The sequence below is a fragment of the Rhinopithecus roxellana genome, chromosome 5 (genome assembly GCF_007565055.1).
Source record: "Rhinopithecus roxellana isolate Shanxi Qingling chromosome 5, ASM756505v1, whole genome shotgun sequence".
NCBI classification, from domain to species: Eukaryota; Metazoa; Chordata; class Mammalia; order Primates; family Cercopithecidae; genus Rhinopithecus; species Rhinopithecus roxellana.
Window position 1 is genome coordinate 173,362,855 of NC_044553.1, and position 18,317 is coordinate 173,381,171.

The window sequence follows — 18,317 nt, forward strand, 5'->3', positions numbered from 1 at the left end:
AGTTTGTATTTTTCATATATTCCAAATTTCAAAAATATCTGAAATCCAAAACACTTCTGGTCCAAAATATTTCTGATAAGGGATACTCAATCTGTACTTCGTAAGTATGCAGTATGAACATACCTATTTGTTTGGCAATATGCAGTAGCCCAGCTTTATTTTTATTTCTCTCACTAGAACTTGAAAGCTGCTATTTGGCACTTGATCTCAGAGCGGGAAGAGAAAGAGTAGGCTGTCTCTCTGAGAGGACCCTGGTCCTTCGTGCTAAAGTTAGCATGCGCTGCCTCCTCCTGGCTGGATACAAGATTAAGCTTTATTTCAAAACTGAACTCTCTAGCAGCTGCATACCAGTTTACCTTCATATCCTCAGTACTTGGTATCTTAACATCCTCATACTACCTTGCTCCTTTGGCCTCCAAGCAAGCATATTTGCTAGCTTATTTTTCTTAACAAAATTAGCAGTACACAAATTGAAGAATTTTCATCTTTGATTACAAAAGTCTGCGCATGTGCTTGTAGTCTGAGATAGTCATAGATTCTTCTGATAAAGTTATTGCTGTCTTTCCACAGTTCCTGTTCATTTGGACGGCTCCCTCCTTTACTATTTAAAGATTTTCTTTTCAAATGTAGTAGTATGATAAAACTATTGCAGCAACTGGTGGATTTTCTGCAAGTTAAATTCTCCAGGTTTTGCTTGCTCATACAGCGAAGGGCCTAAAGACCAAAAGTGTACCCTTAGTTGTGCAGGCAGACTTGGGCCAGATGTCCTGTAGGCTTTAGTGACCCCCAAGGATAGGCAGCTCTGCTCATGAGCCCTCTCATTACACCTTTCATAGTGTCCAGTCCCCGTACATGTTGCAAGCTGCACTGCTGGAGGACCCTCCCACCAAAAAAAGAGTCAGAACCAAGAGTATTCATTGGCACATAAGGCCAACCAATTCTTCCTGATTATTTACCAGGCTGTGCTCTAGATAATACATTCCAATTCCTGCCCCCTTTGGTACTCAATCTGTAAATAATATTGATATAGATAGCTATAAAAGACTAAGCCTGTAATTTGGTAAAACCATTTTTAAATCTATTGATGACAGTGCAATATAATGTTCAAAATATATAGTAACCATTTTGGCTGGGTACAGTGGCTCAGGCCTGTAATCTCAGCACTTTGGGAGGCCGAGGAGGGCGGATTGCCTGAGCTCAGGAGTTCGAGGTCAGCCTGGGCAACAGGGCAAAACCCTATCTCTACAAAAAAAATACAAAAATTAGCTGGGTGTGGTGGTGCACTTCTGTAGTCCCAGCTACTTGGGGGGCTGAGGCGGGAGGATTGCTTGAGCCCAAAAGGTGAGGCTACAGTGAGCCATGTTCATGTCACTGCACTCCAGCCTGGGTGATAGGGCAAGGCCCCATCTCTTTAAAATAAATAAATTAATTAATTTTTTTAAAAAATTTAAACACATAACAGTTTGAAAAATTTGGAATATATCTCTTTTTTCTGGTACTGTACAGAATCGTAACCCATTAAATTAGGAAGAATTCGGAAATCTGGCTCAAACCTATTACCAGGGCTATCAAGGAAGTGCCGCCTAAGGGAGTTGAAGTCATCCATGTAGCCACTGACTTCCAATTCAGATACCCATGTGGGACAGTTCAGACTTTCCAGGCTGAATGAATGACCTAGAATTTGTCACAAGTAACTACATACAGAATATTCTGCCTATAAAGTGAGAGGACCATCTCAATATTATCTTGATATTTTTAAATGGTACTTTACCTCTAAAACAGCATGATTTTAATATTATAGTAGGTTTGTAAATGTGTGACGAAAAATTTTAATTTCCAGGTATAACCAATTAGTCTTTTAAAAGTTACACAAGTTTTCCATCTCCCCAAAGTAATCATCTCTGTCTCTCCCCCAATGAATTCCTATTCATCCATCAAGACTCAGCTTTCACTTTTTGTACTTGTCCTTTTCTGTAACACTGTGAAGTGATCAGAACTTCCTTTCTAGGCAAAGGGGTATGCCAGAAATTCAGCAAATTGGGAAAAGGATGTCAGATTATTAGAGTTGGTTTTTATCATTAAATGGATATTTCAGCCTTTTATCATTACACAGCATTTTACGGTCCATCACTCCTTACCCAGTCTGAGGAAGAGCATCAGATCCCAGGCTGTGGATGAGGAGGTGGCATCCCCGAGGCTAACTGGAATGGGCTGTAGACACCAGGTTAGTGTCCAGAATTTTGGTATAGGGACCTCCCTCCCACAGGCATTGCCTTCTCCTCCTGTTCTTAGGCCATGACTATGGAAACCCAGCAATGCAGTAGCATCAGGAATAAGGATAATTAAGAATATAGAATTGGAACATGATTCCATACTCTTCATCAGTCTTCTCGAGAGGATTCTGACCAAATGACCTAAAGATAAGGATGAACCCATCCATGTTGTAAAGTAAAATACCACTGGGATTCAGAGTTTATTGAAATTTAATAAAAATTATTTCCAAAGAATGGGAATCCTGGGGTAGCGAAGCAATTAATTAAGCAGTTCATCTTAAAAGATGGAATATTTGGAACACCTTAGCCATCGTTCAGTGCCAAAATGTTTGGGTTTTTCACATCACATCCGTCCTTTTCATCTTCTCATCTTCAGCGAATCATTCCTCATGTTTGTAATTAAAGCCATATTTACCATCATAATATGCAGTCACCCGAGCTCATTTTGCTCTGAAGTCAGTGATATTAAACTGTTCTGTTTCTAATGTGTCCCTTAACTTGGTTCTAGTAAAAGCAGCAAGCAGTGGTATTTAACATACAAACTCATCAAATTCCACATAAAATGTTTAACCACACTTTTAAAAACTCAAGTGTCCTTTACACTAGCTACCTTGGAAGTAGTACTGCACTTTTTTCACCATGTTGTCATTGTGTTATGCATTCTTGGAATTTCCTGTTTGTAACTACCTTAAGATCCATTCATAAACCACAGAAGAAATCAGTCTTGCTTTATAATCCTATCTAGGTTGACATACAAAAATAGCATTGCCCCACTGGATCTCTTACTTTATAAACCAGATGTGGCGCTACTGACTTTGGACTGTTTGGAATGACTTCCCTTCCCACTCCACTCAGCTGTCATTGTTGGGTGAGAACATGCTGGAGGGTGAAACCGGGACAGCTGGCCAAGGGTGGAGCCAGGACATTCCATTAGAATGTCTAATCCCTCAAGGTGACCCCTGATGGAGACTACATGAATTTGGATGTTCTAATAAATACATACTTTTAAATGGCCTCTAGAGTAGTTTTACTTCCCTAATCTCCACTCCTTCCAGTTCAAGGGCAAATTACAAATTTTTACTTTTCAGGCAGCTTTTTAAATTTCACTTTTCAGAAATGCAACAATAAGAGTTAAAGGTAGTCCTCCTTTTAAGCTAGAAAATACTGGTATAGGCCAGGCGTGGTGGCTCACACCTGTAATCCCAGCACTTTGGGAAGCCGAGGCAAGAAGATCACGAAGTCAGGCTGAGGCAGGAGAATTGCTTGAACCCGGCAGGTGAAGGTTGCAGTAAGCCGAGATCACACCATTGCATTCCAGCCTGGGCAACAAGAGCGAAACTCTGTCTCAAAAAAAAAAGCAAGAAAATACTGGTACATATCCAGATGCAGTGGGCTACAAAACGTGGGATGATCATTGATTCCTGTTATACTTCTTTTTTTTCTGTAGCCTTGGATCCTTAAACTCACCAATAACTGAACCTACAGTGATTACAAACCTGATAGAACCTCACATTTTGAACAGAAAAGGAGGCAACAAAATTGCAGCGTGTGTTTGGGGCAGAGGTCAGGAAGGCTGAGATGTAGACCACAGCTGCATCTTTTGGGCCAGCAGCCCTTCAGGAATGATCAGGGAATGGCGAGCATAGGAGCTTGTCATATAGCTGCTGCACCTATCCCAACCTTTGCCCCCATTTCTCTCTCATTTAGAAAACCCTCTGGCTCCAGGGGTCCTTCTATTGCCTCCATGTAATAGATGTCTGCATGAGTCAGGGGTAGAAACTCCACCCCTCCAGAGGTGAGGTTCTTAATCCACAATGAGCTGCACGTGTTTCCAAGGACAAACCTTAGTCTCAGATCACATTCACATCAGAGGTCCTAGGTCACTCAGTTCACTTTCCAGGATCATATACATTCTTTCATTAGTGTCACAAGAGATACAATAACTTCTGCGTGGTCTTCTGATCCATGTCCATTGTGAGCAAGAGTGACTTGACTCAGACAGATACAGGACAGGATATGATTCGATCTTCTAACATCACACTGATTATCAGGAACACAAAGTAAAGGAGGAACATTGTGAAGCCCAGGATCTTGTTCATTCTCCATTTACATGACGCAATTGAAGAGATCACAAACAGAAGCATGAGAAAAAGCAAAACAATTGCACAAAACAAGCCATTGCTGCTGACTGGAACTGGCTGTAATCCATTAATAAGACAGAAAAGCAACCAAGGAACGGGCAAGCTGCAAGATTGAAGAAACAATGTGAATATCCTTAATGTTTATAATAACCCCATACACTTAAATAGTATTTTACAGTTTACAAAGTATGTATTCTGGCCGGGCGCGGTGGCTCAAGCCTGTAATCCCAGCACTTTGGGAGGCCGAGACGGGCGGATCACGAGGTCAGGAGATCGAGACCATCCTGGCTAATACAGTGAAACCCTGTCTCTACTTAAAAAAATACAAAAAAATAGCCGGGCGACGAGGCGGGCGCCTGTAGTCCCAGGTACTCGGGAGGCTGAGGCAGGAGAATGGCGTGAACCCGGGAGGCGGAGCTTGCAGTGAGCTGAGATCTGGCCACTGCACTCCAGCCTGGGTGGCAGACTGCACTCCAGCCTGGGTGGCAAAGCAAGACTCCGTCTCAAAAAAAAAAAAAAAAAAAAAAAAAAAACAAAAACAAAAAAAAACAAAGTATGTATTCTTCCACCAAGAAAAAAATCTATGAAGTGAACAAAAATTATTAGCCCCATTTCACAGACAAGAAAACTAAGTTTCAGGGAAATTAAATTACTTGCCCAAGGATTCGCAGCTAATAACTAGAAGAGCTTAGGTTAAAACTGAAGTATTCTGAGTCTGAGCTTTTTTTTATTTTCTGCATACTTCATGACTTCTATATGACTCAGATTGGTTGATGTGTGCCTTTTTTTTTTTTTTTTAAATGCTGGAATTACAGGCACACATCACCACAACCAGTCCCAGTGTGATATGTACTCTTAAATCTCTACATTTTTATAAGGCCTACATTTCTTTTAATTCTTTAGTGATGAGGGCTGCCTTTTTACCTGCCCCTCACCCCAAATACACATACACAGATTCAAATTTAAGGAAACAAATCTACCACCTAAATTCAGAACATGATTGGGGAAATGAAAATAGCCCCTTTCTGACAAGGTAGGGAGAATGGGGTAAGAGGATGGGTACAGGAGGGTAAGGCATTTGCACGTTATACAAAATGCTGTTTAGAGCCTCTGAGCTAGCAGGAGTTCACATACAAAGGAGCAAGAGTAGTACCAAGAAGTGAAGTTGAGTCATTGCTCCTTCCAGTCCCACCTCCACTGCCTTGAAAGTCAGTGAGCAGAGCATTTGACGGTATTTGGTAATGGAATGAAATGGACTTTGGTTTTCAATTTATCTGTAAATTCCAGTCAGTTACATTTCAGGCAGCATTTTAGTTCTGTTATCCCATCTGGCTATGATGAATGAAGGGAAGATATTTTGTTGCTTTGCAGAAACTAACAATATAAATGCCCTTTTATTCTATGTATAATGAATAAAGCAGAAAACCAGTGAACAGAGCCAATGCAGTGTTTCAGTCATATGTAACACCCCTTAGGAAGTAACATTGCCACTCACCCCACAGTAATATCAAATATATTACTGCCCACAGAGCTTGACACAGCCATGTCTCCCAGGCCTTTTCGAGCGACAATCACACTGGTGATGAGGTCAGGAATTGATGTGCCTGCTGCGAGGATTGTCAGGCCCATAATCTCTTCAGAAATGCCTATTGTTTCACCAACCTGGTAAACAGCAACAGTAATGAGAAACCATGGCAACAACAGGTGAAAAACCTGAGGCACATCCAACCACTATCCACATCCTACTTCGTGCAAACAGAATGCCTTCTAAGGAGCTCAGCTACACCCCCTCAGCCTGAGTGAGGAAGGGTGATAGGTGGACTGACAACTGAGATGGCCACAGAGAGGAAGAGCAAGCAAGACTCCTGCTCCTGGCTGCAGGGACCATGTTGCTCTTCTTTTCACAATTGGACTAAAAGTTACCTACACCAGATCTGCTGCTCGCTGTCATTCCAACTCTTAACACCCCTACCTTCCCACAAGAACTGCCCTTCCAAAGAGTTGTGCATGTCAGCATTTCTATTTCCAGGAATGTGGACACTTGCTGTGTGCCAGGAACTAAGAGGCTGGAGGTGGAAGTACGAGCAGGATGACATAGACCCTAACCTTAGCCTTTTAGAGAGGAAAGCTAGTAAACAATTATTACAGTGCAGTATTCCAGGCAGAACAGAAACACTATGGGTACTCAGAGGAAGACTAATTGAATGCCAGAGAGCAGGCGAAACAGCTGGCTCTCAGAGTGCATAGGATTTCACCAGGTGAGAGGGATGGGTACATGGTGGAGAAAGCAGGAAATAAGGCTAATAAGCCATGGTCAGCTGGAATCAGGCAGGATTCCAATGCCTTCTATGCCATACTACAGGATATGACAGAAAAGCCACACTTGAGAAGCACTGCATTCACTGGAATAAAAAGTCTACCTTTAAGCCTTTACAAGCAACATAGAAACAGCACGAATTCACTTGATCCTCGAGATTCCCTGAGTACCGGAAATTGATCCTGAAGGAAAGTGTCCTTGGGACCTGCTGGTAAAGGATTTCGTTCCTGCTGTTCACTCACCTGGTGAGCCCACCACACCATGAGGTATGAGAACATGGCTATCCACACGATAGATCCCAGGAAGGTGAAAACAAAAAACTTCCTAGACTCCTGTTTGAAAGTTTGAAAAGGATGAGAAGTAAGTTGTAGAGGCGAAACGTCTTTGACCCTTCTGAGCAAGCCCAAGAATCAGTGACAAGGTCTAATGGAAGAGTGACGGAGAGGAACTGGAGACATTTGACCTGAGGGCTCTCTCTCCAGGCTGAGGACCTTGAGATGGATGGAAAAGCATGGGGATGGGGGGTACAACTGTAGAGGAGTCCAGCCAGTAGGGTGGACAGCAGTCACCAGATGGAAGAAAGCTGTTTGCTTGCCCTAGAACCAGGTCAATCTAGGTATCTGGTTTGGCTTTTGCAACCTCCTTGTACCATTCCTTTCTCGTCAGACCCTTCCTTGCAAATAAGCATGTTGGATATAAATACCAGTGATTTCGCTGGGTTTTGGGAATACTCCTGTGAAATACGGAGGAGGTTTAGTGGCATCATTCTCAAATTAAAATCAAGAAACTGAGATAGGAGTCAAAGAGGGACGAGTGTATACTGCTTATACTGGTGGAAATAAAGCACATTTGAGGTCCAGGGTCTCCCAGTCCCAGTGGTATGTCCCCTAAGCACATCGTCCCCCTCCAAGGCTTCAGTCCCTTCCCAGATCTCAATGGTGGAGCCCTGCTAAGCTGGTTGTCTATGGCCTCTTCCTCCTCTTGAGTGTGAGCCCTGCCTAGAGACTCCACAGCCTTGCTGGGGATAAAGAATCTGAGATCCAGATGGGCACACTCACCTGCCTTCGGACATCGGGGACTGTCAGCCACAGTGGGAACACGATGGGCAGGAGAAAGAGGTAAATGGCCTGCTTCTGCCTGGTTTCAGGCCAGTCCAGGGACAGAGGCTCTTCATTTCCCTCCTCTTCCTCTTCCTCTTCTTCCTCTTCCTCCTCCTCTTCCTCCTCCTCCTCTTCCTCCTCCTCCTCTTCCTCCTCTTCATTATCCCCTCCATCACTTCCCCCTCCATCTTCTACACCTTTCTCATCAATTTTGGCTTCACCGTGATTTTCAGCACTGAGTTCCTGGCTTTCAGTTTCACCTTCAATACCTTTCATTTCACCATCTTCTGCGTGGATTTCACCCTCACCTTCACCTTCATTGTCTCCTTTTCCTTCTGCTTCATTTTCTTTTTCGTGTTCTTCTCCTTTTCCTTGTGTTCCAGTTTCACCTTCACCTTCTGGTTGAGTTTCACCTCCACTTTTCTCTTCAGTTTCACCTTCACCAGCAGTTTCGCCCTCTTCGCCTGTCATTTCACCTGTGCTCTCAGCCTCAGCCACATCTTCCTGCAATCCAAAACCAACAGATTAATGTGTGGTAACTGCTCTGATTGTTTTCCTTCTGATACTCCCCCATTTTCTTTGTTGGTGTGCTTCTCAGAATGTATCTGAAAACTTAAGCATGAGGAGAAAACTAGTGCGATAATTCAGCAGAATTCCCATGACCACACTCCTACCTAGTGGCTGTCCAGCTTTTATTTGATCATTTCCAGGGGTGGAAAACTCACCACCTGAAGCAGCTTCTGTCATCTTTGGCACCTCTGATTCCTCTGAAGTCCATATTTATATCAAAGTTCTACCCCCGTGTATAGGTTTACTCTTTGATGCCTCACAAAACATCAATCTTCCATGAGACAGCTCTCTTTCCTGGGTTAAAGATTCCCAGGTCCTTATATCATTTCTACATGCTATGGCCTAGAGCCTCCTCCCTATCCTGGTAAACTCATTTTAATTGGCTTATATCCCAGGAGGAGGGCATCCAAAACTGAACACAGAACATTGCATGGAGTGGAACAGGACTATCACCTCTCTTGTCTTAGATACGATACTTCCATTAATGTTGTTTAATATGGCATGATATCCTTTGGTGGTCACAATGCATTGCTGAGTCTACTAAAACTCCTAAATTGTTTTATTACCTTGTATCTATAAAATAAGGATGATAATGCCTATTTATTGAGGGTTTTTATGTGCCAGGCACCATGGGAAGTAGTTTAATAATAATAGCGAGCACTTACTGTGTTTTATGAATCAATTAATTCATGATATGGATAGAATTATGCTCATCTTACAGATGGAGAAACTAGAGTAAAAGGAACTAAGTAACTCACCTGTGGTCCACGTAGTTTGTAAGTGATGAAGTCGGGATTTGAATACGGATGGTCCACCAAGCTATCCTGCTTTACCAATACCAGGTAAAGGTCCGAATGAGATGTCTGGCTCCCAAACCTGGTAGCCTGAGGAGCTTATTAGAAATTCAGATTTTTAAGCCAGGCACAGTGCCTGTAATCCCAACACTTTCAGAGGCCAGTGCAGGGGATCACGAGGTCAGGAGTTTGAGACCAGCCTGGCCAACATGTTAAAACTCTGTCTCTACTAAAAATACAAAAATTAGCTGGGCACAGTGGCAGGCACCTGTAATCCTGGCTACTCAGGAGGCTGAGGCAGAACTACTTGAACCCAGGAGGCAGAAGTTGCAGTGAGCAGAGATTGCACTACTGCACTCCAGCCTGGGTGACAGAGCAAGACTCCATCTCAAAGAAAAAAAGAAATACAGATTTTCTGACCTCACTTGGACCAACTGAATTAGAATCTCTAGGATTGGAAGCCAGGCATCTGTATTTTAATATACTCACAGCTGTTCCTAAAACATCCACCTTTAGACCAGTGTTTGGGAACAACTGACTATCTCCACACACCCTTAAAGCCATTGATAGCTGGGTGTGGTCTCAGACATAGATACCTATGTTTCAACTACTCAGGCAGCTGAGGCAGTAGGATTGCTAGAGCCCAGGAGTTCCAGGCCAGCCTGAGCAATATAGTGAGATCCCATACCCCCGTAAAAAATTTAAGAGCTGGGCCGGGTACGGTGGCTCACGCCTGTAATCTCAGCACTTTGGGAGGCCAAGTTGGGCAGATCATGAGGTCAGGAGTTTGAGAACAGCCTGACCAACATAGTGAAACCTTGTCTCTACTAAAAATACAAAAAAAAAAAAAAAAAAATTAGCTGGGTGTGGTGGTACGTGCCTGTAATCCCAGCTACTCAGGAGGCTGAGGCAGGAGAATCACTTGAACCCGGGAGGCAGAGGCAGTGAGCTGAGATCACGCCATTGCACTCCAGCCTGAATGATAGAGTGAGACTCGGTCTCAAAAAAATAATAATAATAAGAGATAAAATTAAAAGCCATTGATTCAGAGTGTCCTCAGATTAGGCACCCAGCTAACCTATAGAAACATGCTGGTCCGGCCAGGCGCGGTGGCTCAAGCCTGTAATCCCAGCACTTTGGGAGGCCGAGACGGGCGGATCACGAGGTCAGGAGATCAAGACCATCCTGGCTAACACGGTGAAACCCCGTCTCTACTAAAAAATACAAAAAAAAAAAAAAAAAAAAAAAACTAGCCGGGCGAGGTGGCGGGCACCTGTAGTCCCAGCTACTCGGGAGGCTGAGTCAGGAGAATGGCGTAAACCCGGGAGGCGGAGCTTGCAGTGAGCTGAGATCTGGCCACTGCACTCCAGCCTGGGCCACAGAGCGAGACTCCGTCTCAAAAAAAAAAGAAACATGCTGGTCCATCCCTTGAGCAAGAGCCCTGGGCTGTGTGTTCATGGAGTAAATACGTTGTCTGTAACAAATGTCACGATATTGGCAACCCCCAAAGGATGTTGAGTGATTCTCAATTGTGCTGCACATTAAAATCACCTGGAGGCTTTTTAAATTATTGATGCCCAAGGACCCACCTGAGATATTCTGACTTCATTGGTTGAGGGTGGGGCATGGTCATTTTTTTTTTTTAACTTCCCCAAATTATTCTAATATGCAACCAGGATTGAGAACCCCCAACGAAGACATCAGATACTACTGGTGAGGCCTACGGTTTGAACTGAGAATGAGGATTGAGAAGATTTTAGTCTGAAATCATTCCTGCCCTCTCCCTTCTACCCCCATCAGGTAGAGAATGCTTCCCAGAGGAGATGACAAGTCATTTAAACCCATAAATATGGGAGTGTCTGCCTGTTCGGCTCCCTCTTCTCTGAAGACTGTCACTCCTAATAGCCCCAGCTGAACAGGTAGCTGCTTCTTCCGTGTTGGAGTCAAGTCAGCCAGCCACAGCCAGTTGGATGAAAGCTGGATCCTTGCAAGAAGCTGGGTTGAACTGATTCTTTCTCTCTCTCTCTCCCCTTTTTTTTTTTTTTTTTGAGACAGTCTCCTCTGTCACCCAGGCTGGAGTGCAGTGGTGGGACTTCTGCTCACTGCAACCTCCGCCTCCAGAGTTCAAGTGTTTCTCCTGCCTCAGCCTCCCAAGTAGCTGGGATTACAGGCATGCACCACCACACCTGGCTAATTTTTGTATTTTTAGTAGAGATGGGGTTTCACCATGTTGGCCAGGCTGGTCTTGAACTCCTGACCTCAAGCGATCTGCCTGCCTCGGCCTCCCAAAGTGCAAAGATATAGGTGTGAGCCACCGCGCCTGCCCCTATTCTCTCTCTTTTAAGACTGGAAACCTGTCACTGATTCCCCTGTGGACTGCAGGATTGGGATAGTGGCTTGGAGTTGTGTGTGCTCATAAGGGAACAAATGAAGCCAGCCTGCCAAGAGAGGCCCATGATAGAGCCTGTACCCAGAGAAGGGATGTGAGGGAAAGCAGGACATGGAATGAGAAGCCACCAGGGTAACAGATGGCTTCTCAGGCCTAGTTCCAGCTCTTCACGAGATCAAGCCTCACTTCCTGCCCTGGGATTCCAGGGGATACCTCTGTATCCTCTTAATCCCTTTTACTTGAGCTAGCGGTAATAGGCCTATTCATGTTACCATGAAGCTGTCTTAGACGCTGAGCCCAAAGTTGCTGGTTTAAGGACGAGATATAATCAAGCGCTTTCTGGGTATTGAATGGAGAGAAGAAAAGAGATGGAACTTGCAAATGGGATGTTTTTTACTGTCAGTCACTCAACATATATTGAGCCAGTTGTACACCAGGCATTCTGCTTCCCTCTGTAGAGGAGACAGGGATGACTCAGACTTCAACCTTGCCTTCAGGAACCTCACCACCAAGTAGACTCAGAATCCAAAGAAGACAATTGGTAAAAGCCCTGAGATAGGTGCAGAGCACCAGGGGCATTCAGATTTGGAGTGGATCAAGGCAGCTACATGACAAAGGTGTTTATACTGGCCAGGGGCGGGGCCAGGGAGGGGGGTGAGTGTGCATGGTAAGATGAGCATATATGAAAATGGAGGAGAAAAGGCATTCTAGGGAGAGGAAACCATGTGAGCCAAGGCTGGGAGGTAGAAAAACATGGAGACGGTCGGGCATGGTGGCTCACGCCTGTAATCCCAGCACTTTGGGAGGCTGAGGCAGATGGATCACCTGAGGTCAGGAGATTGAGACCATCCTGGCCAACATGGTGAAACCCCGTCTCTAATAAAAATACAAAAAAAAAGAAAAAAGAAAAAAAGAAAAACATGGAGACAAGAAATCCAGTTTGGCTGGAACATGGTAGAAGAAGAGACCATGAGGCTGTAAAGACAGGGCAGTGTCAGGACTTGGCTCTGCAGACAAGGCTGAGATGCCTGACCAGGTGCAGTAGGCAATGAGGAGCCTCAGAAGGTTCGAAAGCCTTCACCCAGCAACCCTCCCACCTGCATTTCAAGCTTCCCAGTGCTCTGGAGCTACCTGGTCTCACTGTCACCTAGTTGCTGACAGACCCACTAACAATTATTCCTTATGTTCTTATAGCATGTGACAGTTCACAATACATTGTCAATATATTAGTTCACTCATAAGATGTTCCAGTGAGTTAATTGGCCCCAAGAGATATTTGTATTTTTGAAGTGATCTTCAGAGAAAGAGTAATATTTACCCCCAAAGAGTAATACTTGAAGTGATCTTCAGAGAAAGAGTAATATTAACCTCAAATAGGATTTCAGACCTTCAGGGAGGATGTATTTTTGGTCAGGAGTTCCTTCCCTAGACCTCTCCAGTTTCGTCTGTGCAAAGGCTGGGTGCCTACCTGACCGCCTGGATTCTCCTTCTGATCTCCCTTGATGTCTGGAGCAGGGGCTGGTGTGACCGTGACCGCAGGGAGCTTGGCTGGCTCCTCCTCTTTAAAGGATAAACATGGGTTACATCAGAAGAGTGGACAAGGTTCTGAGGGAAGCTGGCATAAGTGGCTACAGGGCTATTGGACTACAAGGTTTCTGAAGGTTTATTTGGGGCAATTTCTTGTTGGTAGGAAAAGTAAGATGATGTGAATTGTTATCACCCTGACCTATCTGTAGATGAGAAGACAGTTGGCAAGTGACCATCCGTGCTCCCCTATAATTCATAGACATTTCCATCCTGGCCATTGTGGCCAAGGACGCTACCAACAGCTGGACAGCCAGAACAGAGAGAAGGCAAAGCTCCTAGCACTCAGAGAATGACCCTTTGGGAGGGATCCTGCTGATTCCAAAGGCAGCAGCTTTTGAAGGCTTGGAACAGGACTGACGGGAAGGGAAACTTGGAACAGGTTCTCTCACTTCTTGGCTGTGTGGCTTTGGGAAGTCATTTGACCTCTCTGAGCCTCTTGTTTATAGGATGGGAAGAATGACTGCTGTTCCACCTCCCTCCAGGGTTTGCTGAGTGGATCAGGCAGTCCTGGTGTGCCGTGCAGAGCCTACATGGCAGTGGCTGTCCCACTTTCTCAGTCCTAGCTGCCACACAGATACCGGATTTCTGTGACACCAGACCCCTGGTAGCCTTCCCTCACTGGGGTTGCTGATTTCAGACCAATAACGAGCAACATTGTCCTTGTACAGAAGAGACAGGAAGAAGAAATAAAGTCCCATAGTCTCATTTGGGATGAGATGCAGCAAAAAGAAGTGGAAGTTCAACAACCCCCTAGCCTTCCCTTGCCTACCCTAGCTGTGGAAAATGGAGAGGAAGCCATATGGGGCCACTCTCAGACCAGCAGCCATGTCAGAAAGACAGTACCTGGGAAGGAGGAGTCTGGAGTGGAGCGGTGATCAGGGCAACACCCGACCATCACCCTAACTGACTGGCTGTCAGAGGCCAAAGATGTGACTCAGCCCCTGGCCTGGCTGGCTGCCACCTCCAGGCCAAGCTCACTACTGACAGCAGGGAAAGGGGGGCAGGAGAAAACCCACTGCTCTGGCCATCCTCTCACCTTCTGGTTTACTTTCTGATTTGGCCAGGGGTTGGGCTCTGGCCTCTTGATTCAAGCTCTCCTCCTCCTTCTCCTTGGCAAGGCGAACTGCAAATGAGACAGGACATACATCTTACCTGGAATCGTAGGATAGTCCCTGCCATGCCCTTTCAGTTAGGACAGTCAGCTGAGCAGCCAGAGGGCAGCTGCAGAGCATGGGAAAAGGCTGCCATGGGCGTTGTGACATCTGGATTCTGATCCTGCGAGGCCTAGTTGTGGTGCCTAATTCCCAAAGTTCTGTTTACATTCTCTGCATCGTCACTGACTGGCTGTGACCTAGGGTAAGTCACTTCCCTTCTCAAGGCCTATTTCCTCTCTGGTAAAATGACATGGTTGGACTCAGGGCCAAGAACTAGGATTTATTTCCTTTACAAGCTCAAGTGATGGCCTGCTTGGGTACTGAATTGAGGAGAACTCTGACCCAAACTTTGTACGAAAGTAGCATGATTGATTGGTAATGTCTGTGATGGACATGGAATGGAGAAATAATTGCAGGGAGATGTTTTTGCCATCCTTGAACAATATTATCTTTGTAGCTTACTTTCTATGACTCTACTAGAAGCTTTGTTATAGCTCCAGGGGGATGACTGATAGCCATGTTCATAAGCCTTCACTCTCCAGTGGAAAAGGGGAAATGGTTCACCAACAAGCTCTCGGATACACCCTTTTTGACCCGAGGCACAAGAAGAGCCCGAGAAGGGCCTCCTTCACATCCCTATGCACATGCTTTGCTGGAGGCCCACAGGGCAGCATGCACAGAATTGTGCTGCCCTGATTTCCAGGCGAGAAACACGGGACAGCAACTCCCTTTCACCAGGACTATGTGCCAGGAAACATGCAAAGTGCTTTACGTGTACAATTTCAAGGTGAGAAGGGAAGAAGGAACAAGGCTGAGACGAAGGAGCCCACAGCTGTGTGGCCTGGGAGGGTGAGGGCAGTGGTGCAAGTGAAGAACAAAGTGGTGTCATGGGATCTATGGGCTCTATTCTGAATTTAGGCTGGCTGTGCCCCAACAGCACTGCGTGACTTTGGGAAGCCTGCGTGCCGTCACTAAGCCTCAGTATCCTCTCTAAAAAGGCAATACCGTCATATCCTCAGGGGACTGATGTGATGAGGGTCCATGAGACAAAATAAATAAAAACACTTTTACTGCTGCAAATGTGGCCTCACTCGTATTGTTACTTTAGCATGGATTCTGAAGCCTGATGACCTGCCACTTGCACTATAGCTGTGGACCTAACTGGGTGATTCCTTAAGCTCTCTGTACTTCAGATTCTTCATCTGTAAATTCTTCCAGAGTTGGTGACAGAGTAAATGAATGTGTATAAGAATATGGTCAAAACAGTGTCTGGCACCTAGAAAGCACTATATAACTTTTAGCTGTAACAACAACAACCACGATGAAAACAAATTGACAAGAGTAGTTGACAGCGGCTGTCCCACCTGGGAAGCAACCCCACAGTGATGATGCCCAGCCTTCCAGAGGGTCCGAGATAGAAGGAACCCCAGACATCATCTGGTCCGTAATACAGATGGACCGAGAGGAAACGGAGAAGCTGGAAAGTGCAATCTGGGAAACTGGGTGGATCAAAGCCTCTGCCTGGCTCCAGAACAGGTAGGAAACAGATAAATGAGTCTGGAATTTCCTCCTCTCTTCCTGTCTCCTAAACTCTCAGAGTAAGTTCAGCTGCAGCTGGCTCTGCAATAAGCTCCATGGTAGAGCCACCACTATGACACGTGTGGTCCCTCGAAGTGGCCTGGTGGGCCTGGGTCCTCATCAGAACTGAGAGGTCGGGGGCCAACACACCTTCGTCCTGACAACCCTAGCACCCCCTTGGCACTAATCAAACCCTGAAGTCTTCTGTTGAGTAATGTGTAGCTGCTGTCACAGGAGGGCTCCCTTGGTTCTGGTGTTGGCACTGAGAATATCTGCTGACTGTTGCTGGAAGGGCTCGCCATAAACACAAGCTTCCCCCTTTCCTTCTCATTGTCATCACAGCCCAGCCTCTCAGTTCCCATGTTACTGAGGAAAGCAGATCAGCTGCAGGGTCTCCCCCACCCTGTCTCACACACATCCAAGTGAAATCACCAGAAGAGGCTTGGGACCCTGGAGAGGAGAAGCCCCTTCACAGGGAAGGTGAGAGTTCAGACCCCAGGAAATGTCTTTTCCACAGATCAGCTCTGTGGAAAGAGCTGGAACACCTGGAAAGAGTGGAAACATCTACATGGCCATCTGGAAACAGCATACGAAAACACAAATGTGCATCTAGAGAGCCTGGGGAACAAAGGCCCCCATCACAGCCCTGCATTGTCCCCGCCCCTCCCGCATGTCGTCTCAGGGTGTAGAATCAGGCTGGGCTCTTGAGCATGACTGAATCCCAGAGGACATCTGCAGTCATGCACTGTGAGAGCCATTCCATGCCCCATAGACACCCGGAGACAATGTAGCAACATGCTTGCCCTCCCTGGGATGATCGCTGCTGGCTCCTGGGCGCTTGTTTCCTCACATGCCTCTCCCCTCTCAGCGTGGCCGGATCATCGCCTTAGCATCAGTCTCCTCTGACCTCAGCCTGGCCTGAACATCATGTAATCCTGTTAAGACAAGTAGGCCAGCTGGAGGCTGTTGGTCATGGAGGTGCCCAGCTGGGGGCCCTCCAGTCCCATCCAAGAGAAGGTCTTTACATCAGGACTTTGCTAGAGTCAGTGATTCTCTGGGAATAGCCACTGATGACCCTAAGATACAGCTTTCCTCATGGGGCCCTGGCCAGAGCACCCCCAGCATTCATCACCAGAAGCTGTCAAGGGCTGCAGCTTCCATTCTGCAAACCCAAGGTACTATTTTTCTAGAGCTGACATTTGGGGGTGGCCTCTCTCACAATGTCTTCTGAGGTTTACCTTGAGGAATTGCTTTTTATTTTTTCTTTTCTCTCTCTCTTTTTTTCTAACAGCTCCATTAGCAGCTTAATTTTTTTCTCCCTCTCTCTCTCGCTCTGTTCTTACCTTGAGGAATTCCTAAGGAAGGTTTCATCACTTGTCTTTGATGCAGCTTTTCACAGTATGGTTTATTTATTTATTTATTTATTTATTTATTTATTTATTTAGAGATGGAGTCTCACTCTGTTGCCCAGGCTAGAGTACAGTGGCACGATCTTAGCTCACTGCAACCTCCACCTCCCGGGTTCAAGTGATTCTCCTGCCTCAGCCTCCCAAGTAGCTGGAACTACAGGTGTGCACCACCATGCCCAGCTAATCTTTGTGTTTTTAGTAGAGACAGGGTTTTACCATGTTGCCCAGGATGGTCTCGATTTCTTGACCTCGTGATCTGCCCATCTTGGCCTCCCAAAGTGCTGGGATTACAGGTGTGAGCCACCGTGCCCAGCCTTTTTAAAAATTGTTCGTTTGCTTGTTTGTTTGTTTGTTTGTTTGTTTGAGATGGAGTCTCACTCTGTAGCCTAGGCTGGAGTGCAGCGGCTCAATCTCGGCTCACTACAACTTCCACCTCCCGAGTTCAAGCGATTCTCCTATCTCAGCCTCCCAAGTAGCTGGGATTACAGGCGCCTGCCACCAAGCCTGGCTAATTTTTTTTGTATTTTATTAGAGACGAGGTTTCACCGTGTTGCCCAGGCTGGTCTCGAACTCCTGAGCTCAGGCAATCCACCTGCCTTGGTCTCCAAAAATGCTAGGATTACAGGCGTGTGCCACTGCGCCTGGCTGGTATTTTTTTTTTATTTAAACAACTGACAACCCAATATTATCTCTGAAAAGGACTTCAGAGCCTAAAGAAAATTCTGAGCCCCCAAAATTTGTCCTTGAGCCAGAAAGATCAGTCAGAGTGCTCCCTGGGACTCAATGGATCATTCTGTGGTGTCATATTCAGCTCAGCCCTCAGCCCTCCTGCCCAACTGCAGTCCAAGCCCTTGGCTTTTGCCCAAAGGCTAGCCTTTCCTTGATGTGCCTCCGGGCTGGATTCCGGTTCTGCACCAGAGCCCCAGAGATGGGGGAGCTCAAGGAGAGCAGGAGGGTAGCTGAGGAGTGCCCTTTAGGGGTCTGAGATGCAGGTTGGGGGCAGCT

At 45.9% G+C, this 18,317-nt stretch overlaps 1 protein-coding gene across 5 annotated transcripts in view; it reads right to left on the bottom strand.

Annotated features, from left to right (window-relative positions):
- The window catches only part of SLC24A1 (solute carrier family 24 member 1), a 38,927-nt gene that overhangs the window by 1,713 nt on the left and 18,897 nt on the right, over nt 1–18,317 (bottom strand). For 2 of the 5 annotated variants that reach the window (XM_010355515.2, XM_010355516.2), the window contains 6 exons: nt 14,208–14,294; nt 13,053–13,144; nt 7,790–8,335; nt 6,974–7,063; nt 5,910–6,076; nt 2,052–4,517 (listed from right to left, as the gene is read on the bottom strand). In XM_010355515.2, coding sequence (XP_010353817.1) covers nt 4,268–4,517; nt 5,910–6,076; nt 6,974–7,063; nt 7,790–8,335; nt 13,053–13,144; nt 14,208–14,294 — 1,232 coding nt within the window. In that variant the 3' untranslated portion in view covers nt 2,052–4,267. Of the gene's footprint in view, nt 1–2,051; nt 4,518–5,909; nt 6,077–6,973; nt 7,064–7,789; nt 8,336–13,052; nt 13,145–14,207; nt 14,295–15,689; nt 15,813–18,317 lie in introns of those variants that run through there. The other 3 variants (XM_010355520.2, XM_010355518.2, XM_010355517.2) reach the window with 3 other exon arrangements.